General features: G+C 45.3%; 1 protein-coding gene across 1 annotated transcript in view; it reads right to left on the bottom strand.

The window, feature by feature from the left end:
• The window catches only part of GTF2A1 (general transcription factor IIA subunit 1), a 33119-nt gene extending 24728 nt beyond the window's left edge, over window positions 1-8391 (bottom strand). Inside the window, exons 1-3 of the mRNA XM_053287679.1 lie at window positions 8053-8391; window positions 5547-5648; window positions 3650-3857 (exon numbers count right to left, since the gene is read on the bottom strand). Of these exons, the coding sequence (XP_053143654.1) occupies window positions 3650-3857; window positions 5547-5648; window positions 8053-8082 (340 nt within the window). The 5' untranslated portion in view covers window positions 8083-8391. The remainder of the gene's footprint in view (window positions 1-3649; window positions 3858-5546; window positions 5649-8052) is intronic.
• Window positions 8392-23116: the final 14725 nt, after the last annotated feature.

Here is a 23116-nt window from a genome sequence, read left to right as displayed (position 1 = left end):
ATCTCAACTTATATAGTCTTCAATTAAGAGAATCATCTGAAACTGAAAGTGTTTAGGAAAATGGAAGGTTATAGTTTTTAAAGTTTTCAACTATACTAACATAGGCCACCTAATGGCGCAGTGGGGAAGTAACTTGCCCAGGGAACAAGAAGAGGTTGCCAGTTTGAATTCCCATTAGTATGTTTCCCAGACAATGGGAAACACTTATATCAGGCAGCAGCAATATAGGAAGATGCTGAAAGGCATCATCTCATACTGCACGGGATATGGCAATGGTAAACCCCTCCTATATTCTACCAAAGACAACCACAGGGCTCTGTGGTCGCCAGGAGTCGACACCTGGCTCAACGGCAGGTGTTCAATGGCACAACTTTACCTTTACTATACTATACACCTATAACTAACATATGCTTCCATCTTCATTAAGTTATCTTAATTGGACCACACATATGCCCTATTTTGTTTTTTGGGGGAAAGCAGTTCAGTGTTGGACTGGTTCCAATCCTACTTTGAAGGGAAGATCCAGGTGTTAACTGGAACTGAACCTTGTGGGTTCCATGGGGTTTGAGCTGGTCTCTCATGTTATTCAGCATCTATATCAGAGTTGCACAACTCTGGCCATCCTCCATTTATTGGACTATAACTCCCATCATCCCCAGCCACAGCAGCCAATAGTCAGGGATGATAGTTGTAGTTCTACAGTGGCAGCAGGGCCAAAGTTGTGCAGCCCTGATCTATATGAAGCTTCTAAAGGGAAGTTGTCTGGATATTTGGGCTACAGTGCCATCAATACTGCTAACAATCCTCTGCTAACTGGGCAAAGAGGCACCTTTTACCCTGGTGATTCTCTTTATTTAGCAGGGGGAGAGTAACTGGCCCTATTCACCCCCAGCACAGTACTTCCAGTGACTGTTGCTGGTATGTGTCTTAAGTTTCTTTTTAGAATGTGAGCCCTTTGGTGACAGGGAGCCATCTTATTTGTTTGTTATTTCTCTTTGTAATAACTGAGCCATTTTTGGAAGGGCGGTATAGAAATCAAATTATTATTATTATTTCTTGTTTACACAGTCAGACAGGTGTTATTGACTGGTTTGTTTTATCCAGACATCGAGTCCTTCCCAAGGACCTGGGATGCCAGAATTTTATTGTCAATGGTTATAGATATCGTCGCAGAATACAGGCTGTTCCCAGTAAAGCTGCTTTTTGTAATTGTCTGATGGTGATTTCTGTGGCACCTATGGTGTTGAGGTGCTCTTCAAGGTCTGTTGGAACTGCACCCAGGGTGCCAATTACCACTGGGATTATTTTGGTCTTCTGCCACAGCCTTTCAATTTCAATTTGTAGATCTTTGTATTTGGTGATTTTTTCTATTTCTTTTTCTTCTATTCTGCTATCCCCTGGTATTGCTATGTCGATTATTTTCACTTGTTTTTCTTTCTTCTCAACTACAGTGATATCTGGTGTATTGTGTGGCAGATGTTTGTTTGTAGTCGGAAGTCCCATTATATTTTTACATCTTCATTTTCTTCAACTTTTTCAATTTTATGGTCCCACCAATTCTTGGCTACAGGTAGCTTGTATTTTTTGCAGATGTTCCAGTGTATCATCCCTGCTACCTTGTCATGCCTTTGTTTGTAGTCAGTCTGTGCAATCTTCTTACAACAGCTGATCAGGTGGTCCACTGTTTCATCTGCTTCTTTACAAAGGCGGCACTTGCTGTTTGTGGTGGATTTTTCGACTTTTGCTCTTATTGCATTTGTTCTTAGTGCCTGTTCTTGTGCAGCCAGTATTAAACCCTCTGTTTCTTTCTTCAAGTTGCCATTCTTAAGCCATTGCCAGGTCTTGGTGATGTCTGATTTCCCACTTATATTGTGTAAATATTGACCATGCAGGGGCTCATTTCTCCATTTTTCTGCTCGGTTCTTGACTTGTTCTTTCTTGTAGGCCTGTTTTGTTTCATTGGTGTTGAATAGTTTCGCGTTCTTGACCATTTGAAATGCATCTTCTTCACTGTCCTTGATATATTCTTCAAGACCTCTTTTCTCCTCCTCTACTGTTTGATGGACTTGCAGCATTCCTCTTCCACCTGAGCTACGAGGGAGGTATAGCCTATTGACATCACTGCAGGGGTGCAGAGCATGATTGATGGTCATGATTTTCCTGGTCTTACGATCTAGCGCCTCTAACTCTGCCTGGGTCCAGTCTATTATTCCTGCAGTGTATCTAACAACAGGTATAGCCCAGGTGTTTATGGCTTGTATGATGTTCCCGCCATTGAGTTTGGACTTGAGGATTTTTCTGACTCTCCTGATGTATTCACTTCCAATTTTTCTTTTAACTTCAGTGTGTGCAATGTTATCAGCCTGGAGAATGCCCAAGTATTTGTAAGGTTCTTTCTCTTCTATTATTATTATTATTATTATTATTATTATTATTATTATTATTAATAATAATACATCGATAATACCCAGTGCTATTTCACAATGTCATCAATACTGCACAGTCGGTGAACTTACTGAATCATGGGCCAGATGCAGGCAAACAAGCTGTGATTAAACTCCAACCAGGCAGGAGAGCTTCTGGTTAGCAGGAGAGCAGATTGGGTTAAGGAGGTCCAGTCTGTTCTGGACAAGTTTGCGCTCCCTCTGGAAGAACACATGAAGAGTTTGGGCATGCTTCTGGATAAACTGGTAGCTGCCATAGCCCAAGTGTATTTTTGCAGCTTTGGCTCGCTTGCCAGCTGGGCTTCCTTTCTTAAGATATGACCATGTTCATCCTTGCCTTGGCCACATCACAGCTTGATTACTGCATCATGCCTTATGTGGGGCTGCCCTTGAAAAGGATTCAGAAGCTTCAGCTGGTGCAGAACACACCAGCCAAACTGTTGTCAGCTGCCACACAGAATGATTGTATCACTCTGGTTTTGAAAGATTTGTATAGGCTTCCTTTTTGCCTCTGCATGCAATTCAAGGTGCTGGTTTTCACTTTTAAAGCCCTTAACAATTTGGGTCCTAGATATTTGGACAGCCTTCCCCAAACTGATTCTATCTGCCTTACAAGTATTTGGTGACAGTAGGAGGGCTCTGCTCCATGTGACATGACCTGCGAGGCACAGTAGTTTTGCATGCAAGAGCCTTCATCCAGAGCCGGAGTGCTCTCCTAGTAGAAGTTAGCACTGTCCCCCTTCTCTTCTGTCTTTTCACAGGCAGTTGAAGACAGTTTTATTTGTTTAGGTCTTTGTGAAGTAATGGAGAGTGTTGATTGGTGATTTACCTTCTGGTTCTCTTCTTTTTGTTCCCAGTGATTCTAAGCCAGCTGATTTGTTATTCTATCTCTCTCAGATCCCATGGTTTTGTTTTGAGGTTTTTAGGGTTTTATTACTGTTGTTACAGTTTTGTTTATATTTTATGATGCTCTTACAATCTTTTTATTGATGCTGTAAACCACCTTGGGGTCTACAGATAAAAGGTGGTATATAAACACAATAGATAAGAACTGTTAGATGTGAGAACTGAAGGTATATGACAACCCTAGTGACAAGTGGGGAAGAAAAAGAATTAGGAACATGTGCTCCCATTAGGCTTCATTAGTATTAATTGCTGTGGTCACACAAAATCCTAAGAGATACTGTAGGGGACTTGGTGCTTACCTTGCTGTGTTGCAGGAATAAGGACTTGTTGCGGCTGGGACTGCTGCTGTACTGTCTGTTGTGGCTGTGGTTGTGGGTGATGGTGGTGGTGGTGGTGGTGATGCTGCTGCTGTTGCTGCTGCTGCTGTTGTACTTGCAACAAAAGCTGTTGTTCCTCTGAATGAAATCCTTCTACAGCTTTAGACTGCAGCAGCTTGTTCTCCCATAGCTAAGATTAAAGAAAATAAGATTCAACTAAACATATTTTACTGATTATACACAGCAGCTATTTGCCCTGTGTTACTACTGATCCACTGGACTTTCAGTATTTATTCATTTCCTGGTGGGGAAGAGCCCACAGGCCAGATCAGGCTTTCATTTTTCCACATGATTCCTATTTATTTTGATCTATTCTACATTTTCTCCTCAACCTAATCTCACCTGTACCGACACAGTCAGCCAGACAGTTTTTAAGGCGGATTCTAATGGTACTTTCATGTAGACAATGCAAGCAACATGGGAACAGGACAGCCTTCTTCACTTCAAATGTAGAAGTAGATTATTCTTAGGAAAATACTCAGCCATAAGCCTAAAGCTGATGTCCTTGCCCTTTCCCAGAACAGCATTTACAACATTGCTTTTTGAACAGAGAAAGTTATTCCAGAATACTTCTTCTGTGCTATCCTCAAAGCTTTGTTTTGCCTACCCTGTTGAAGATTTTGACTTTACTGCAATTTAATCTACAGGAGGAAGTGTTAAATTCATAATACAAGGAAAGTGTTACAACAAAGTTGCCATGGAATTCTAAGCATGATCTTTGTTTTGATTAAATGAAGTGGTACGTTCATTTATCTTCACAAGTCAATAACAATACATTAGTCATGCTACAGCCACTGTCTTTCAGTTCTGTATACATAACAATGAATAAAGTGCACCATTTGTGTTATCAGAATTAAGACAAGACAGATGTCATTTAAACACGAGAGCAGCTTAATGCTTTGGAGTTGTGGAATAGTGAAGTGGTAAAGAACTCCAGTTCAATTTTCACCTCAGTCTTTTAACTGTGCAAAGCATTGTCAATCTGAATTTCCCACCAGCAATATGGGGACAGTAATGTCTTCTCTTATAGTTTTAACGGTTTCCAAGGATGTATGTGAAGTGGTCTGAATAAAGTGCTAATCACTACTAGGCATGTGCATGAACCTGTTCTGAGGCCCTTTTATGGGCATCCGAGCAGGTTAGAACACTGGCCGGTTCCAATGTTTGGTGATGGTGGTCGGACTTTAAAGGTGGGGGAGGGTGTACTTACCCCCCCCCCCCCGCTGGCGCTCAGTTCCTGTAAAATTCTTCGGGATGGCAGCATACCTCTCTGCTGCCCCTTCCCCTCTTTGGCCGGAAGTACCAAACCACGCGCCCAGTACTTCCGGCTGAAGAGGGGAAGGGGCTGCAGGGATGTATGCCTCCGTCCCAAAGGATTTTACAGGAACCGAGTGCCAGCGGGGGAAGGGGTAAGTGCACCCTCCCCCGCCCTTAAAGTCTGACACACACACACACCCCACTGCCAAACATTTGAACCAGCCAGTCTGAATGTTCGAACTGGCCATTTGTGCATGCTGGGCATATGCACCCAGTACTTCCAGCCGAAGATTGGAAGGGGCGGCAGGGAGATATGCTGCCACCCCAAAGGATTTTGCAAGAACCGAGCGCTGGCAGGGGGAAAGCAGGCGGAGGGATAAGCGAACCCTCCCTCGCCCTTAAAGTCCGACCCCCCCACCCCTTCGAACCACCCCTGCCCAGTTCCATGCACATCCCTATCACTACTAACAAATTTATAGCCTTTGCCATATGAAACACTCTGCTCTAAGGCAGCTGCTACAAGATTACAGATACAAAGTAATTTGCAGAAAACACAGCTTACTGTTTTCAGTTCCACAAGCACCTGCTCATCAACACCCTCATCCAGAAAGACTTCTCGGACATCATTAATGACATCTTCAATCACAGACCTATAGAGTTTAGGCTTTTTAAAGAAGTAACAAATAAAGAATTGCTTGTTATTTATTTGACATATGTTTATGCTGCCCAAAACTTACTATTTCTGGACAGTTTACAACGAAGTAAAACAAACAAAAGAAAAAGTTAAAATATTGTTTAAAACAAAACAGAAAGAGCTAAAACATTACATTTTTTTTAAAAAAATAGAATAATATTTTAAAACAATAGTTAATTAAAAGCCTGGGTGAACAGATGCATCTTTAAAGACTAGGCAAGATTTGTCTTAAAAACATTTCAAAACTATTCTGATGAAGTATTTTGCAAAGTGAAGTCATGTTGATTTACTGATCTACAAATAATTTTTGCATAAACCCTTGTATTTGCATCTAAAACCTTGTATTTAAGAAAGTAATCAAACAAGAATCTACAGATGTAATGATATAATTGAATTCAAAAAAGAACTTCCCACTTTTATCATAAAAACAATTAACACAATAGTCAGAAATGCACACCACACAAAGTTTATATTTTAAAGCTTAGCCAAACTTTAGTATTTCAACTTTTAACAGCTATATTGTCTATATTAGTAGTTATGCTGTCAGAGGCACCCAAGTTCTGACCCTCTACCTAGTAACCTTGGTCCACAGCTTAAAACCAAAGTACTCAGATCTAATCCTGCTCAATTGATGTAAATGGAACTAATGTCTCATTTCACAGCCTAGTTAAACTGAAGTACTAAGGAATATAACCACACAGCACTGTGTATTAAATGGTATTACATATCTGTATTACAGATACGGTATTACATATCTGTACATCCAAATGTTTGCATTTACATTTAATTAAGCTATGGATCAGATGCCTATATTTAAGCAAAGCTGTTGAGATTCAGAAATGCTATTTTCCACCCTCACCACAATTTAAAAGAATCTGAGGCACAAGTTTTATCACACATTCTTAGATGCAAATCCCACTGAGTTGTACTTTACTAAATCCAATGGCATTAGTGAGATTAGCTTCTGAGCAAGTAAATATGAGGTGAAGCCAGACCTGGGAAACACTTTAATTTTTTTTTTTTTAAAGACGAGGAAGGAAACCCAGCCTCCATTTTGCTCAGGACCTAAAACTAGTTCGTTATCTGCGGGGTCAACACAACCCAAATAAAACGAACAGAACACCAGCCGCTGAGCCATCCGCAGCAACTCTAGTTTGAGGGCAGTGGGCTAATGCGGAGAGCAGCAGATTCTGAGTGACAAAGAGAGCGCCTTTCAGTCTGTGCCGAAGCAATGCAGGCACCTCCCAGCCTGCTCTCCGCAGCTCTCTCCCTATTTAAAGGCTGATGTGGCGTTTAAATGGAGAGGCGGTGACGTGGGGCTGGAAAGCACCTTCCCATCCTGGCAGAGTCTATATTAGAGAGCGGCAATGGCTCTATATAAACAGGGCAGCCACAGGGAGGAGGAACACAAGGAGCAGGGAGAGAGAAAAGCAGGGGGAAGCCATGATGGATCCGAGAGCACAAAATAAGAGCGGCCAAATCTGCAGCGGAGCTGCCGGGACTCCGGGTTTGTCAGCAGCGGGTTTTTCGGGGGGGGGGTTGGAGGGAAGATTTTCTTTTTTGGGGTGCATTGGGGTTTCGCCCCCCTCTATTTTTTTTTTTTAAAAAATGTAAAGTGGGGAAATAGTGATGGAATGGGCTGGAAGGAGGAATTTTTTTCTCTTTTTTCTTTTCGTGTGACTGCTTGTTGCAAACCAATGTGAAACCGAGAGCCAGAGGCTGTCCGTCCGGCACTAGGTGATGCGAGAAGCAGAGAAAGGAGGCGGGAAGAGCGGAGAGAGGTGGCTAAGAATAATAATAAAAAAGCTTCTTGAAGCAAAGCTTGGCCGGACTTAAGAGTGGCTTTTTTCCTGGTGTGTGTATATATATATATCGGGGAGCGCGAAAGAGAGTCTGCGGCCGGGCTTCATTAAAAGTGCTTTTCAACCTTCCGTCACCGACATCCGAGTCTACGAAAAGAGGCTCCGAGACTGGTTTCAAACACCATAAGATTCCATTAAATAAAGAGAAGAGAATTAAGAAGAGACAGACACGGATACTACACACGCGCGCCCAGACAGCCTCCCCAGAGCGCCAGACCGGAGCAGCCGCCCCACTTCCCCAGCCGGGCACTAGTCCGAGCCCCCACGGGCGAAGCGGGCTCCCTCCAGACCCGCTGGCGGCGGCTCCTGATGGCCGGAGCGCTTGAGAGCTGGCGGCACAGACCGAGCCCCCTCCCCCGAGGACAGGGAAGGTCCGCTGCCGCCGGGGTCTCGCCGTGCCCGTCTCCTGCCTGCCTGCCCGCCCTCTCCCGCCAGCCGCCCTCCCCGCCAGCCGAGCGGCCTCCCCCACCCGCGCCTCCCCTGAGGAACCCCTGCGCGGCCCTCGTCCTTACCACGGGGTTGGTATTAGACGAGCTCGCCATGTCCCGCGCCACCCCCCGGCAGGACACACGCCCCCCAAGGCGGCGGCGGCTGAGGCAGAGCAGGCGGGCGGCGGCTGAGGCACCCCTCCCCTCTCGGGCTCCCCTCCCCGGTCTTGCCTCGGGGGCTTCCCCCTCAGTCCCACCCGCCGGCCTGCCTGTTCGCCGTCACGGGGGAGGCTCGTTCGGCTACCGCCCTGCCCCGCGGCCCGGCCTTGCACGGCGGCCCTTGGGCTGCAGCCGCCAGCCGCTTGTTCTGTTCGCTTCGCCCCTTTATATAGCGAGTGCCGAGCAGCTGCGCGAGCGGCCAGCGAAAGGGGGAGGCCGAGGGAGGGAGGGCGAGCGAAGTCCCGCGAGAAGGGGCGAGAGGCGGGATGCTCCGCCTCCTTCCGCTCTCCGGGCGCCGTGATACTTACTGAGGCGGAAGCGGCGCTGCTGAGAAGCAACTGTTGCCCAGCCTACCATAGAGACAACAGGAGAGGGAACCTGTTGGGCCTAGAAATGTTTTGTACTGTCATTGTTAGGACTCTTCTTCAAGGGAAAGTATTATTTTTCACTCTGCTTGCTTTATTTGCTGGAGCTAGACAGTATGGAACCCCTCGCTGGTATTTCCGGTCCAAACTAGAACGAGTGTTTCCGCTCTCAATATATAGAGATAATTTTACCATAGAGCCTAGAACGGTTTCGCGCTGCATACAGACACAGAACGTGGTAGGCGAGGAGGGTGTTCAATTTTTACCCAAAGCTGAGGGTGTAAAACCCCTGCTAACTTGGCAAAGAGGCGCCTTTTAACCTGGTGATTCTCTTTATTTAGCAGGGGGAGAGTAACTGGCCCTATCCACCCCCAGCACAGTACTTCCAGTGACTGTTGCTGGTGTCTGTCTTATGTTACCTTTTAGATTGTGAGCCCTTTGGGGACAGGGATCCATCTTATTTATTTATTATTTCTCTGTGTAAACCATCCTGAGCCATTCTTGGAAGGCCAGTATAGAAATTGAAATTTAAAAACTCACCGGTCGGGTTTTTGCCCCTCACTAAGAGTCAACATTGACTTGATGGACTTAATCATCAATCAGTGGTGCTGGTGCGGCTTCCTTTGTAGAAAGAGATAAAGTTAATTAAGATGCAACGCTCACGTCCGGATTCCATTGGCGCTCCGGCAAGTGCGGGGCAGGAAAATAATGCAAAAGAGGGTTGCTTCTCTCTTCTCACATCTCTATGGTATATATACAGTATTTATGATATATATGAATAATAATAATTTCCATCACCTTCACCCCAGAGCACGTGCCATTGGTTGCCTACTTCTCATTCCAAATCTGCTGATAGGAACATAGGAAACTGCCATATACTAGGGATGTGCACGAAAGGTTGTTCGGCACGGCGGGGGTAGGGCTTTAAGGGCGGGGGAGAGTGTACTCACCCCCCCCGCCGCATTTCCCCCGCCGGCGCTCTCGGAATTAGAAGCCCCTCGGGACGGCAGCGTTCCTCCCTGCCGTCCCGTTGCCCCCGTCGGCCGGAAGTGGCCGGAAGTCCCGTTTGCGCGTGCGCCCGTCATGCGCGCGCGCGTACGGCCGCGCGCGCGCACGACGGGCGCACGCGCGAACGGGACTTCCGGCCACTTCCGGCCGACGGGGGCAACGGGACGGCAGGGAGGAACGCTGCCGTCCCGAGGGGCTTCTAATTCCGAGAGCGCCGGCGGGGGAAATGCGGCGGGGGGGGTGAGTACACTCTCCCCCGCCCTTAAAGCCCTACCCCCGCCGGCGCCGAAACGCCGAATCGCCCCCACCACCCGAAACGTTTCGGCGGCCTTTTCAATGGCCGCCGAAATGTTTCGGGCTCAAGCCTACCATATACTGAGTCAGACCATTTGTCTGTCTAGCTCAACAGTATTGTCTTCACAGACTGGCAGTGGCTTCTCCAAGGTTGCAGGCAGGAATCTCTCTCAGCCCTATCTTGGAGAAGCCAGAGAGGGAACTTGGAACCGTCTGCTCTTCCCAGAGCGGCTTCATCCCCTGAGGGGAATATCTTGCAGTGCTCACACATCAAGTCACCCATTCATATGCAATCAGGGCAGACCCTGCTTAGCTATGGGGACAAGTCATGCTTGCTACCACAAGACCAGCTGTCCTCCTCAATGAGGAATCAGTGTTGGAATCAGAAGTGGAATCAGAAATGTTGGAATCAGATGTGCCTCTGTCGTATAAAGCAGTGTTTCTCAACCACCGGCTGTGGACTGGTGTCGGTCTTCAAGGTGTTGGGTGCCGGTCCGTGAGGCATAACTAAGAAAAATCACCCCCACAAAAAAATAATTTCGGGCTGGCAGGCGCTCTCCAAAACTCATTTCCAGGCAGCCCTCACTGCTGGATAACGTTCATTTCGCTTCCTCAAAATGAACATTATCCAGCAGCGAGGGCTGCCCGGAAATGAGCTCCAGAGAGCTGCCTGAAATTGTTGGGGGGGGGGCACGGAGGGGGAGTTGGGGGCAAGCGGGGAGACTCCCTTACTAACTGCTGGTTCGGGAAACCACACAAATAATGTACCGGTCCATGACCAAAAACATTGAGAAACACTGGTATAAAGTGCAACACTTTATCTGCTGCCGCTGAAAGGAAATGAAAGAGCAGGATTCCTGTAGTTAAGGACGCAGATACGAAACTATTTTTCTGATCGAGTGTCAGTAGTTCTGCCTCACAATAAGAGTTCTGTATAACTGAAAAGAATCGGCTAGTAAGGCATCCAGGTATCTGCTACAACTATCCAGTCTTTTTCCAGAAAAGCCATTAAACTTGTACGATATAGGCTTTTTATAAGAAATAAGTAAATTAAAAAAAAATGATTTGAAACTCTTGGGGTCCCCCCCCCCAATAATTCTTATTCCAGCAAATTGCTTATATGACACTGAAGTTGGTGATAAAACAAAAAAGAAAAGAAAGAAAAATCTGTGTGCTGCTCTGAGCCAATGGCTACAAATAAGTAAAATATGCAAATATATTACATAAAAATAATAAGTATTTCTTTCCTGGCCCTTTGGTCCACAATGGAACATGTGATGGGTGTCACTGAAGCTGGACCAAAACATTATTGCTCTAAGTTTTAAGCATTGTTGCAAACAACTGAAAAACTGGAATAAAATCTCTCTCTCTCTCTTTTTTTTTAAAGTACAGGTCGAAATCATTCTACATAGGAAGCTGCTGTATACTGAGTCAGACCATTGGTCTATCTAGCTCAGTACTGTCTACACAGACTGGCAGTGGCTTCTCCAAGGTTGCAGGCAGGAATCTCTCTCAGTCCTATCTTGGAGATGCCAGGGAGGGAATTTGGAACCTGCTGTTTCCAGAGCAGCTCCGCCCCCTGAGGGGAATATCTTACAGTGCTCACATGTGGTCTTCCATTCACATGCAACCAGGGTATACACTGCTTAGCTAAGGGGACAAGTCATGCTTGCTACCACAAGACCAGCTCTCCTCTCCCAAAGGATTAGCAAATGGCGGTGCTTGTTCAGCAATCATGTTACAGTTAGAATTAGACTGAAAACTCGAGATATTTTAAAACAAGTTATTAGTCCTCATAAAGGTAGGCTTGAAAGCATGGGCAATTCATAGGAACATAGGAAGCTGCCTTATACTGAATTAGACCATTGCTCCATTTAGCTCAGTATTGTCTACACGGACTGGCAGCAGCTTCTCCAAGGTTTCAGGCAGCAATCTCTCAGCCCTATCTTGGAAGTGCCAGAGAGGGAACTTGGAACCTAGATGCTCTTCCCAGAGTGGCTCCATCCCCTAAGGGGAATATCTTACAGTGCTCACACTTCTAGTCTCCCTTTCATATGCAACCAGGACAGACCCTGCTTAGCTAAGGGGACCACAAGACGAGCTCTCCTCCTACTAACTGTAACTAGATGCAGTACAAAGCAAATTAACTTCATAGAGCTGGGCTGCACTACACAGATCATCATGATTTGACTTCAAAGTAAAAAAAACCACCCCCAACTGGTCTTTGGTTTTCACATGATATGAACTATCAAATATCCAGATGTGAACATTAAGAACATAAGAACAGCCCTGCTGGATCAGGCCCAAGGCCCATCTAGTACAGCATCCTGTTTCTCACAGTGGCCCACCAGATGCTGCTGGAAGCCACAGGCAGGAGTAGAGGGCATGCCTTCTCGCCTGCCATAACTCCCCTGCAACTGGTTCTCAGAGCCATCCTGCCTTTTGAGACTAGAGGTGGCCCACAGCCCTCAGACTAGTAGCCATTGATGGACCTCTCCTCCGTGAAGTTATCCAAACCCCTCTTAAAGCCATCCAGCTTGTTGGCTGTCACTACATCCTCTGGCAGAGAGTTCCACAAGTGGATCACACGTTATGTGAAGAAGTACTTCCGTTTGTTGGTCCTAGACCTCCTGGCAATCAATTTCATGGAGTGACCCCTGGTTCTAGTGTTGTATGAGAGGGAAAAGAATTTCTCTCTCTCCAAATTCTCCAAACCATGCATGATTCTACAGACCTCTATCAGGTCTCTCTGCAGTTGTCTTTTTTCTAAACTAAAAAGCCCCAGGTGTAGTCTTGCCTCATAAGAAAGGTGCTCTAGGCCCCTGATCATCTTGGTTGCCCTCTTCTGCACCTTTTCCAGTTCAACAATGTCCTTTTTAAGATGTGGTGACCAGAATTGTACGCAGTACTCCAAGTGTGGTCGCACCATAGTTTTGTATAAGGGCATTATAATATTAGCCGTTTTATTTTCAATCCCCTTTCTAATGATCCCTAGCATGGAATTGGCCTTTTTCACAGCTGACGCACATTGAGTCGACACTTTCAACGAGCTGTCCACCACGACCCCAAGATCCCTCTCCTGGTCAGTCACCGACAGCTCGGATCCCATCAGCATATACTTGAAGTTGGGGTTTTTCGTACAAATGTGCATCACTTTACACTTGCTAACATTGAACTGCATTTGCCATTTTGTCACCCACTCCCCCAGGTTGGAGAGATCCTTTTGGAGCTGCTCACAATCCATTTGAGATTTCACTACCCGGAAGAGTTTGGTATCATTTGCAAATTTGGCGACGTCGCTGCTTACCCCTGCTTCTAGATCATTTATGAATACATTAAAAAGCACCGGTCTCAGTACAGATGCCTGGGGGACCCCACTTCTTACTTCCCTCCATTGTGAAAACTCTCCATTTATACCTACCCTCTGTTTCCTGTCTTTCAACCAGTTAGCAATCCACACATGTACTTGTCCCTTTATCCCATGACAGCTACGTTTCCTAAGGAGCCTTTGATGAGGAACTTTGTCAAAAGCTTTTTGGAAGTCCAGGTAGACTATGTCAACTGGATCACCTTGATCCACACGCTCGTTGACAACCTCAAAGAAGTCCAAAAGGTTGGTGAGGCAAGATTTACCTTTGCGGAAGCCATGCTGGCTCACTCCGAGCAGAGCCTGTTCTTCTAGGTGCTTTACAATTTTATCCTTGAGGATGCTTTCCACCAATTTGCCTGGAACGGACGTTAGGCTAACCGGCTTTTAATTTCCCGGATCACCCCTGGGTCCCTTTTTGAAAATCGGTGTTACATTTGCTACTCTCCAGTCCTCTGGTACAGAGCCTGACTTCAGGGATAAGTTAAATATTTTAGCAAGAAGGTTGGCAATTTCACGTTTGAGTTCTTTGAGGACTCTTGGATGGATGCCATCCGGCCCTGGTGATTTGTTAGCTTTCAGTTTTTCCAGACAGTTTAGTACATCATCTCTTGTCACTACTATCTGACTCAGCTCTCTAGCCTCCATCCTTAAAAAGCCTGGTTCAGGAATAGGTATATGCTCAGTATCCTATGCCGTGAAGACGGACGCAAATAACTCATTTAGCTTCTCTGCAACCTCCATATCCTCCTTAATAATCCCTTTCGCTCCGTCATTGTCTAATGGCCCAACCGCCTCCCTGGCAGGTTTCCTGCTTCTGATGTACTTAAAGAAGTTTTTGTTATTCCCTTTGATACTTTTGGCTAAATGTTCCTCAAACTCTCTTTTTGCCTCCCTTATTGTCACCTTGCATTTCTTTTGCCAGAGTTTGTGTTCCTTTCTGTTCTCTTCATTTGGACAGCCCTTCCAATTTCGGAAGGAAGTCTTCTTCCCTTTTATGTCTTCTTTGATGGTACCCATGAGCCATGCTGGCATCCTCCTGGACTTAGTGGTATCTTTCCTCCTTTGGGGTATACAATCTAACTGGGCTTCTAGTATTGTGGTTTTGAGTAAACTCCATGCCCTTTGGAGCAAAGTGACTCTCCTGGATTTCCCTTTCAGCTTTCTTTTCAGCATACTCCTCATTTTGGAGAAGTTTCCTCTTCTGAAATTCAAAATGTCCGTGTTAGACATCCTTGGTGATTCTCTCCCCGCATGTATGCTGAATTTGATGGCACTGTGGTCACTGTTCCCTAAAGGGTCGATGACACTGACATCACGCACCAGGTCCTGGGTGTCACTCAGAATTAGGTCCAAGGTCACCTTCTCTCTGGTCGGTTCCATGACCAACTGTTCTAGGGCACAGTCATTTAGTGTATCTAGAAATTTGACCTCTTTGTCCTGACCTGACTGTGAATTTACCCAGTCTATGTGTGGGTAATTGAAGTCACCCATAATTACAGCCCTGCCTCTCCTTGATGCCTCCCTGATTTCTTCCTGCAACTCCCAGTCACTGTTGGCGTTTTGATCTGGAGGGCAATAGCACGTCCCCAGTAGCACGTTCCCTTTCCGACCTTGTATAGTCACCCACAGGGTTTCTATGTGTTAGTTCATTGTTTGATATTCAGACAGAACTAGGTAATGTGTAAGCTGCCCAAAGACAGAAGTTTGGGGTGGCACACAAATTTTTTAGATAGATAAATAAATAAATAAATAAATAAGAAAAAAATGTGGAATTCACAGAACAATTTTAAACTTTTTGACTTTTTCATTTTTGTTCTTACAATTGACAATTGGCAGTTACAGAATTCAGAATAACATATAATGTTACAAATATAATGTTAATGAATGTGGAATTCTGAAATGAATTACATTCATTTACAGTATGTTTTATAATGTGATGAAATATTGACTATAATTTTCATGTTAAAATGTATATTAAATCATTGTTTTCTGGCAGAACACTGACATACATGGTCAGGGTTTCATAAGTTAACAAAGAGGCTTCCTGTAAATCACTTCATTGAGGATTTTAAATATGTTCCTGGATTTTAAATATGTTCCGTATTTGATACTTCTGGCTGTTTGCAGTTAGATGTTTCCTCAGAGCTGGCCTATTTCAACACCAAGAGCACAGATGGCTAATACTCTCATTATGATGTAGCTTGAGAGAACACTATATAATAGCTGTAGTATCCATAGGTACTGGGGGAAACAATCTTTCTCTACTGTCAGCAGTATCTAGCTGAAACCAGGTATGTATGAAAATAGCTAAATTTGTGATATTGACACAGCTGCACCATTTCTCTGAATACAAAATAAGTTTCAAGTCATAGCTTTCTGAAAAGTTGCCTTTTTCATTAGATCACACTGTGCCTATATGCTTCTAGAGTACTATTTCTGGAGTTTCACAAATTATATGCAAATCTTTGGCCTCATACTTGCTGAAGCATACAGATACAGCACACAGAATACTGACTGTATGTGATATACACCATGAAGGGAACTAAAATGGCACTGTGGTAGGAGAAACCTTTTTACTCCTGTTTTCTTACAGTCTCACCAGTTTTGAGCTTGTTGAGCTGCTGATGAAGGATTGCTTGTTTTAAGAGCATTTTTAGATTGGATATCATCTTTATTTTGTTAATTGCAAGGTAGGCGACGAGCACAAGTGGAGGAGAACTTGGCTTAAAATTGACAGGACGCAGCATAGAGCCCTTCTGAAGGTTTGTGTGGAAGCAGTGTGTGTGGCAAAAAACCAGTTCTGGTCTGCATGCATTGCTTCTGCAGGTTCTCGTTCAGCAGAGCTGTCCCGGGTTATGAGGAGTTTGGTTCAGGCTCCTTCCATTTCAAACCAGTCCCCAGAGACTCTGTTTTGCTGCAATGCTTTTAATGGGTTCTTTGCAGACAAAATCTCTTGTATTCAAGCCAACTTGGATTCCACTGTTTCTGCGGAGTCTATTAAGGTGGTGTCCACCAATCCTTCTTGCAGTATTGGATTGGATCAGTTTCAATCTGTGATGCCCGAGGACATGTACAAGCTGCTTGGGGCAGGGCAGCCTACCACTTGTTCTCTGGATCCTTGCCTGACTTGACTGCTTCTGTCTAGCAGGGAAATTGTTGGATACGGCCTAGTTAATATCATTAACGCTTCCATTGCTGAGGGAGCGTAGGATGCCTTCTTGTTTGAAGGAGGCAATGATTAGACAACTTCTTAAGAAGCCTTCCCTAGATCCCTCAGTGATAGATAGTTATAGGTTGGTCCTCAATCTCCCATGGTTGGGCAAGGTGATTGAGAGAGTGGTGGCTAACCAGCTCCAGGCAGTTTTGGAGGAAACTGATTATCTAGACCCATTTCATACATTTAGAGCAGGCTGTGGGGTTGAGTTTGCCTTGGTTGGCCTGATGGATGACCTTTACCGGGGAATTGATAGGAGAGTGTTACTCTGTTGGTTCTTTTGGCTCTCTCAGCAGCGTTTGATATCATTGACTATGGTGATTTATTTATTTATTCGTTCGATTTTTAGACCACCCTTACAAAATAGCTCAGGGCGGTTCACAAACATTAAAGACCCTTTAAAACAATTTAAGAGCACTGGAAGGCCAGGCCGAACAGGTAGGTCTTTAGGGCTCTCCTAAATTCCAATAAAGACTTCAAACTGTGAATGTCTGCAGGGAGCACATTCCACAGTCCAGGAGCGGCTACAGAGAAGGCCCGCCTCTGGGTCACCACCAGACAAGCTGGTGGCAACTGGAGCCTGACCTCCTCAGATGATCTTAGCGTGCAGTGGGGATCAAACCGAAGAAGGCACTCTCTAAGGTAACCTGGACCTAAGCCGATTGAGGGAGGTTCTGAATCGCCTGGGGGAGTTCGGGTCAGGAGGCACTGCTTTGCAGTGGCAGTGGTTCCGCTCCTACGTCACGGGCAGATTCCAGATGGTGTCCCTTGGAGACTGTTGTTCTTCCAAATCTAAACTTTCTTATGGTATCCCTCAGGCCTCCATTCTGTCACCAATTCTTTTTAACATCTACATGAAACCGCTGGGTGAGGTGATCAGGAGATTTGGTGCATGGTGTTATTAGTATGTTGATGACACCAAAATCTATTTCTCCTTATCATCATAATCAGGAAATGGCATTCACTCCCTAAACCCTGCCTACGGGCAGTAATGAACTGGATGAGGGATAACAAACTGAAGCTGAATCCAGGCAAGACGGAGATGCTCATTGTAGGGGATCAGATTTTGAGGAATGAGTTAGATCTTTCTGTGCTGGATGAGGTTACACTCTCCCAGAAGGAACAGGTACACAGGTTGGGGGTGCTCTTGGATCCAGGCCTCACCCTAGTATCTCAGGTGGAGGCTATAGCCAGGAGCACTCTCTGTCAACTTCAGTTGATTCGACTGCTGTGTCCATTCCTTGAAGAGAACATTCTCAAAACTGGTGCATGCAGCTTGTAATCTCCAGGCTTGACTATTGCAAAGCAATCAATGTGGACTGCCTTTGTACATAGTTCAGAAACTTCAGTCAGTTCAAAATGTGGCAACCAAACTGGCCTCTGGGGTAACTCGGAGAGATCATATTATGCCTGTTTTAAAACAGTTGCACTGGCTGCCAATACGTTTCTGGGCAAAATACAAAATGCTGGTTATTACTTTTTAAGCCCCAAACAGCTTGGATTCAGGCTACCTTAGAGAACACCTTCTTCTGTATTATCCCCATCACACAATGAGGTCACCTGGAGAGGTCTGTCTCTAGTTACCACCTGGTATGTCTGGTGGCGACTCAGAGCCGGGCCTTCTCTGTAGCTGCTCCTGGCCTATGGAATGCACTCCTGGCAGATATCCACAGTTTAGGCTTGCTGTTGAACTTTAAGAGAACCCTAAAAACATAATTGTTTGGCCTGGTCTTCCAAAGTTTTAAAATTGTTTTTAAATATCTTAAATGGTTTTGAAGTTTTAAAATTGTTTTTATATTGTTTTAAGCAGTGTGTTTTTAAATGGTGTTTGTTTTTATGTCTTTTAAAACTTGTTGTGCACCACCCAGAGCCTTTGGATGGGGCGGTCTATAAATGTAATAATAAATAATACAATTGAAATTTAGTTGTAGTTTTTTTTGCACCAGAATATTGTTGACAACAAATGATACCCAGTATGAAGATATATGGAGCTGAGAGACTTCAAGAGAATCCAAGCTAAAACATTGCGTTGAGATTGGAATAACAAAGTGATTTTTTCATATGACATACACAGCAGTGGTGCATTTAGGCCTCCATAATCAGCATGTGTAGTTTCCTTCTAAACTCTCAGTCTTTATACAGAACCTTTAAAAGATTAACATGGAAATCAAACACTATTGGATGCAAAGGGCAGTAGACTGAATAAAGAGACTGGCTTGATTCACACAGTCGTTTGAATCTAGGCTTAATGTGGGCTACCAATACTAGCATGATTGTGTGAACTTGAGATGTGATGGCTTGGGGGAGGGGAAACAGATTTTTTTCTTTTTTGCCCACCCACTGTTTTCCCCCAGGCCTTCACATATCTAGTGGGAACTCGTGTCAAGGTGGTTTATAGCCCAAGATGAATCTGAGGTCCATGTCTTGGCATGGGTTCACACAATCATGCTAATGTTGGTACCTGACATTAAACCTAGATTTGACTGATTCTGTGAACCAGGTCACTAGTTGTTGAGCCATTGCAACAGTCTTAGCCTTCCATTTTTGTCCATACTTGGATCTAGCAAGGCAAGAACTGTTGAACCAACAAAGGCTCGCTGCTCACAGAGAGGTTCTATAGGAGCCAGGAGTCCCACCTCTTCCTGGAGCGTAGGCTGGTCCAAGCAGCTGCCTGAGTTGACTTCCCTCTCCTCCCAAATAGGCTCACTAGAAGAGAGACCCCAGGCAGTCAGGCAAGCACTTTGCCACCAGTGCTGAAGTTTAGCTCTGGTATGCTATCACCTCTGCTCCTGGAATCCCTGGGATGATGGTGGGGGTTCTAGGGACTAGATAGGAGCCTCACTGGTGGGCACTAGGTTTCCAGGGCTTCTCCAAGGGGGCGACTGCAGGAGGGTCAACAAGTTCTGATTGCTCAAGGTCTGTTGGCTCTGGAGGGCTTTCATCAGGACCAGAGATCTCATCTGGGGCATGCTTCTCCAAGAGAGACTACTCCTCTGAGAGGGTCTCCTCCATGATGAAATTCAGGTGCATCCTGTCAGGTGAGCTGTGTTTCATCTGAGTGTAAAGTGCAAATCTAATCATGCTTTTACATTTTTATTAACTTCAGAGGACTGCACATCTACTTTAACTATAAGGCATATGGGCTGTAGCTCAGCAGCTCAGCACTTGCTTTGCATGCTGATGGTCACAGGTTCAGTCTCTGGTATCTCCAATTCAAAGAATTTTAACAGATGTTGGGAATGACTTGTCTGAGACTGGAGAACAACTGCCAATCAGTGTTCCCTCTAACAGGGATTCCCAGATGATGTTGACTACAACTCCCATAAACCTCAAGCAAAGGCTATTGCAGTTGGGAATGCTGTGAGTTGCAGTCAACAACATCTGGGAATCCCTCTTAGAGGGAACGCTGCTGCCAATCAGATTAGACAGTACTGGATAAGATGGACTAATGGTCTGGCTCTGTATCAGGCAACTCCAGTAACCACAAAAACAAGGTTGACATTTTTAACTTAATTACATTCTGTCATACATACAAACAATGTATGAGGCAGAGCACATTGCAGGTAGTTCCTCTGCTACCACCACAAAGTTTTCATTTATCTCTCTAATAATTGGGTTATGTTGTAAACATTTGAGCTTTTATCAAAGGTGAATGAGAGACTGTTTTAGGACCACCACCACCTCCTTTCCCTTTGGTTCCCCACCATAGCCTTCTCTGCAACCCTGTCTCTTGGATGCTCACTTGCTCTGTGTTTTCCTATCCTACAAGTCTGTCTGCACTCCCATTTGTTATCAGCATCCTATAGTGCTCTGTACCACTGCGGGTCTCCCTACCACCTATCCTCTCAGGTGCACCCTTTTTCTTTGTTTCCCTGCATCCCTCTGTTGGGTCTTTGTTATCCCACTTCTCTCTATACCTCATAGCACACTCCGTGCACCACCACAAGTCTCTCTGCAACCCCATATCTCAGATCCCGCCCCCCTTTCTCATTTCCCATCCCCCAATGCTTGCTTGCTTCATTCTTCATGTTTCTGGTTTTCTCTCTCCCTCATTTGCCTTCTTGGTGAGCTTGGCAATAATAGCAACAGCAAAATTTTGCTCTCCCAACTGTCATGCACTCAGGAAGGCTTGGACACAAGAGGAGGCTCATACATTGCAGATGACTCACTGCAACTGGCACTAGAAGTTTGTGAGTTCTGGTGCCCATATCACCTCTAAATCCAGGGAGAGGAGATGTAGTGCCATAGCATTCTCTGTCCCCAAATTTGATGGGCATGGATGATGGACAATAGGTCAGAGCGGAAAAAGGGCCACAGAGGACACTGAATTCCCCTGAAGTGCCACAGGCCCTTTCTCATGATCGCTTGAGAGGGTTTCAGAGCAGGCATAGGGAAGGGCAGCAGGAGTGTAGCTTCCCCCCAGATGATCCACATTTGTGGGAAGGAGTACGCTCCACGCTCCCACAGAGTAAGCCCTGCTCCGTGCAGCATAGAGCAGGGTGGATTGAGCAGAGGCTGGGACTCATTGTCCCAGCTTCTGTGAATCCCACAATGCGATGCGCAACATGTGTATTGCATTGAGGGATTCCCCCCAGGAGAAGGGCGTGTGTTAGGTGCCCATCTCTGTGTCTGCTAGGGCTAAACATAGCTCCAGCACATACACAAGCAGACAGCCCAGGTTGGGTAAGGGAGCACTTGCTCCCTTAACCTTGGCTAACAGGTGGGGTTAACAGCAGGGCTTAGTGGTGCTGGCCCTCTGGGATCACACCCAGTCCTGGTGGTTCTCACCCACAGCCTAACCCAGGCTGGGTGTCCCTAGCTGGTTGGGCTATGTGTGAGAACAGCCTCATAGAATATCTGCGAGAGGACTGCAATTGACAGATCTGTTTTATGTTGTGTGGGCATTCACTAGTCCCCCTAGAGCATAAGCAAAGCTCTGCTGGATCAGACTAAAACTCCATCTAGTCCAGCATACTGGGTAGAATCCAGATTTGTCTTTTGTACGAGCGTAGGAATGTAGTGCGCAGCCATTACACAAAGAAATTCTCCTCTGCTCCAGACCAGTTCTTGCACTCACACTACTTGTGCAACCTCTTACATAACCCTGTATGCAAATTAGGAACTCCTGGTGCAATATGCATTTGGGTAGCTCCTCTTCCGCTCACTTTGAGGAGCACTACAACTGCAAAAGGTCTCCCTCTTTCCAGCAGTTGCCAGCTAGATGCCTCTGGGGAGCTTCCAAGCAGGGCATGAAGACAGACTCCTGCCACCCGCGCTTTGTTCGCAGCATCTGGCATATGAGTGCACACTTTTCAGGCATACAGCAGAGGTATGCTGTGGAAGAGTAAGAATAGGGACTCTTGGAGGAAGAATAAGGACAATTAACCAGTGGACCCAGCACCAAATGTAGCACATCACCAGCTGCTAAGAGGAATGTTCTTGTTCATGGCTTCTTCTCGCAGCCTGGAAAAGGAGCTCTGTATTGGAAATAGTACAACAGATAGAAATTGAGCACGGTATTTAAAATTGGAGGAACGTTTTTAAAGGAAGGGGTTGAAATGTAAAACAAAATGTAGGAGCAAAATATGTTACTTATTTGGAAGTCTCCAATGAGGGGCGTCATTAGGGGATGGTCCATGGGGCACAGGCCCCCCGTGAATTGCTCAGAGCCCCGAATCTCATCAGCCACCTCCCTCCTCCATGACCTCTTCCAGGAAGGCAGGGTAGCACCCAGCAGTGGAGGCACCAGCACAGAACATGGGAGAGAGCCCTTCCCCGCAACTAGCTCTCTGCTGATTCTACCTTCATAGGTGCTGTATTAACTACTTTTTGTATATATAATTATTCAGGGGGTGTGATTGAGTCTAATTATCAAAGGGGGGCTGTGGGCTTGGGCCCCAAACCTTTTAAGAACCTCACAAGACCCCTGTCTCCACTTCTTGTTATTTGTTTCTGGGTAGCTCTTTCTCTCCCTCTCAGCAACAGGCTAAGACCTGAGTCTAGTTGTGTTTTGCAAAGGATTCTGGCCAAGTATTAATTGTATGCTGTGAGACAGTGAAGTAGTAATTAAAGTGTCTTGAAAAATCCCATTTTCCCATAGTTGCTTGAAACTATCGAAAGCATTATTTCCCCTTTAATAATGTTGCCCCTTTAAAAAGCAAACTGAAGACCAGTTCACGTTCAGGATGGTTTTTCTCAAGGTAGGGGGAATGGAGGATCTGTTTGAACCAACCACACAAGGGGTCTCTATAGCTGAAACTCTCTCCTGGTCTACTGTACCCGCAATTTTACATCTAAAATAATCTGCATGTGGAGACCATGGTTGTAAATATAATGCATGTTTTATTGTTTGTTAGAACTGGCTCAAAAATTGTGCTGCATTCATACACTCGTTAAGACCTGGGGCCAGATTCTCTATGCTTTACTAAGGATCTTTGAACCAAGCGCTAATGTAGACATAGTCCCAGGAGTGATACAAATAGGGGAGACAGGCTTTCAATGCAAGACTTAAGGTTTATTAGAAGAGAATCAAATTTTACTCTTGATTGTGCTGGCTCTGAGCTGGCATTCTTATACCCCCAAACTGACTGAAAATTTTAAAAAAATGAATATATTTGACCTTCTTTCCCATTCATAAAGGCAAGGGTGAGAGGAGACAATCTATATGTTTAATTCTCT

The sequence above is a fragment of the Hemicordylus capensis genome, chromosome 1 (genome assembly GCF_027244095.1).
Source record: "Hemicordylus capensis ecotype Gifberg chromosome 1, rHemCap1.1.pri, whole genome shotgun sequence".
Classification (NCBI taxonomy): Eukaryota; Metazoa; Chordata; class Lepidosauria; order Squamata; family Cordylidae; genus Hemicordylus; species Hemicordylus capensis.
Note: the sequence above shows the minus strand (reverse complement) of the source record. Positions and strands in the feature narration are given on the sequence as shown.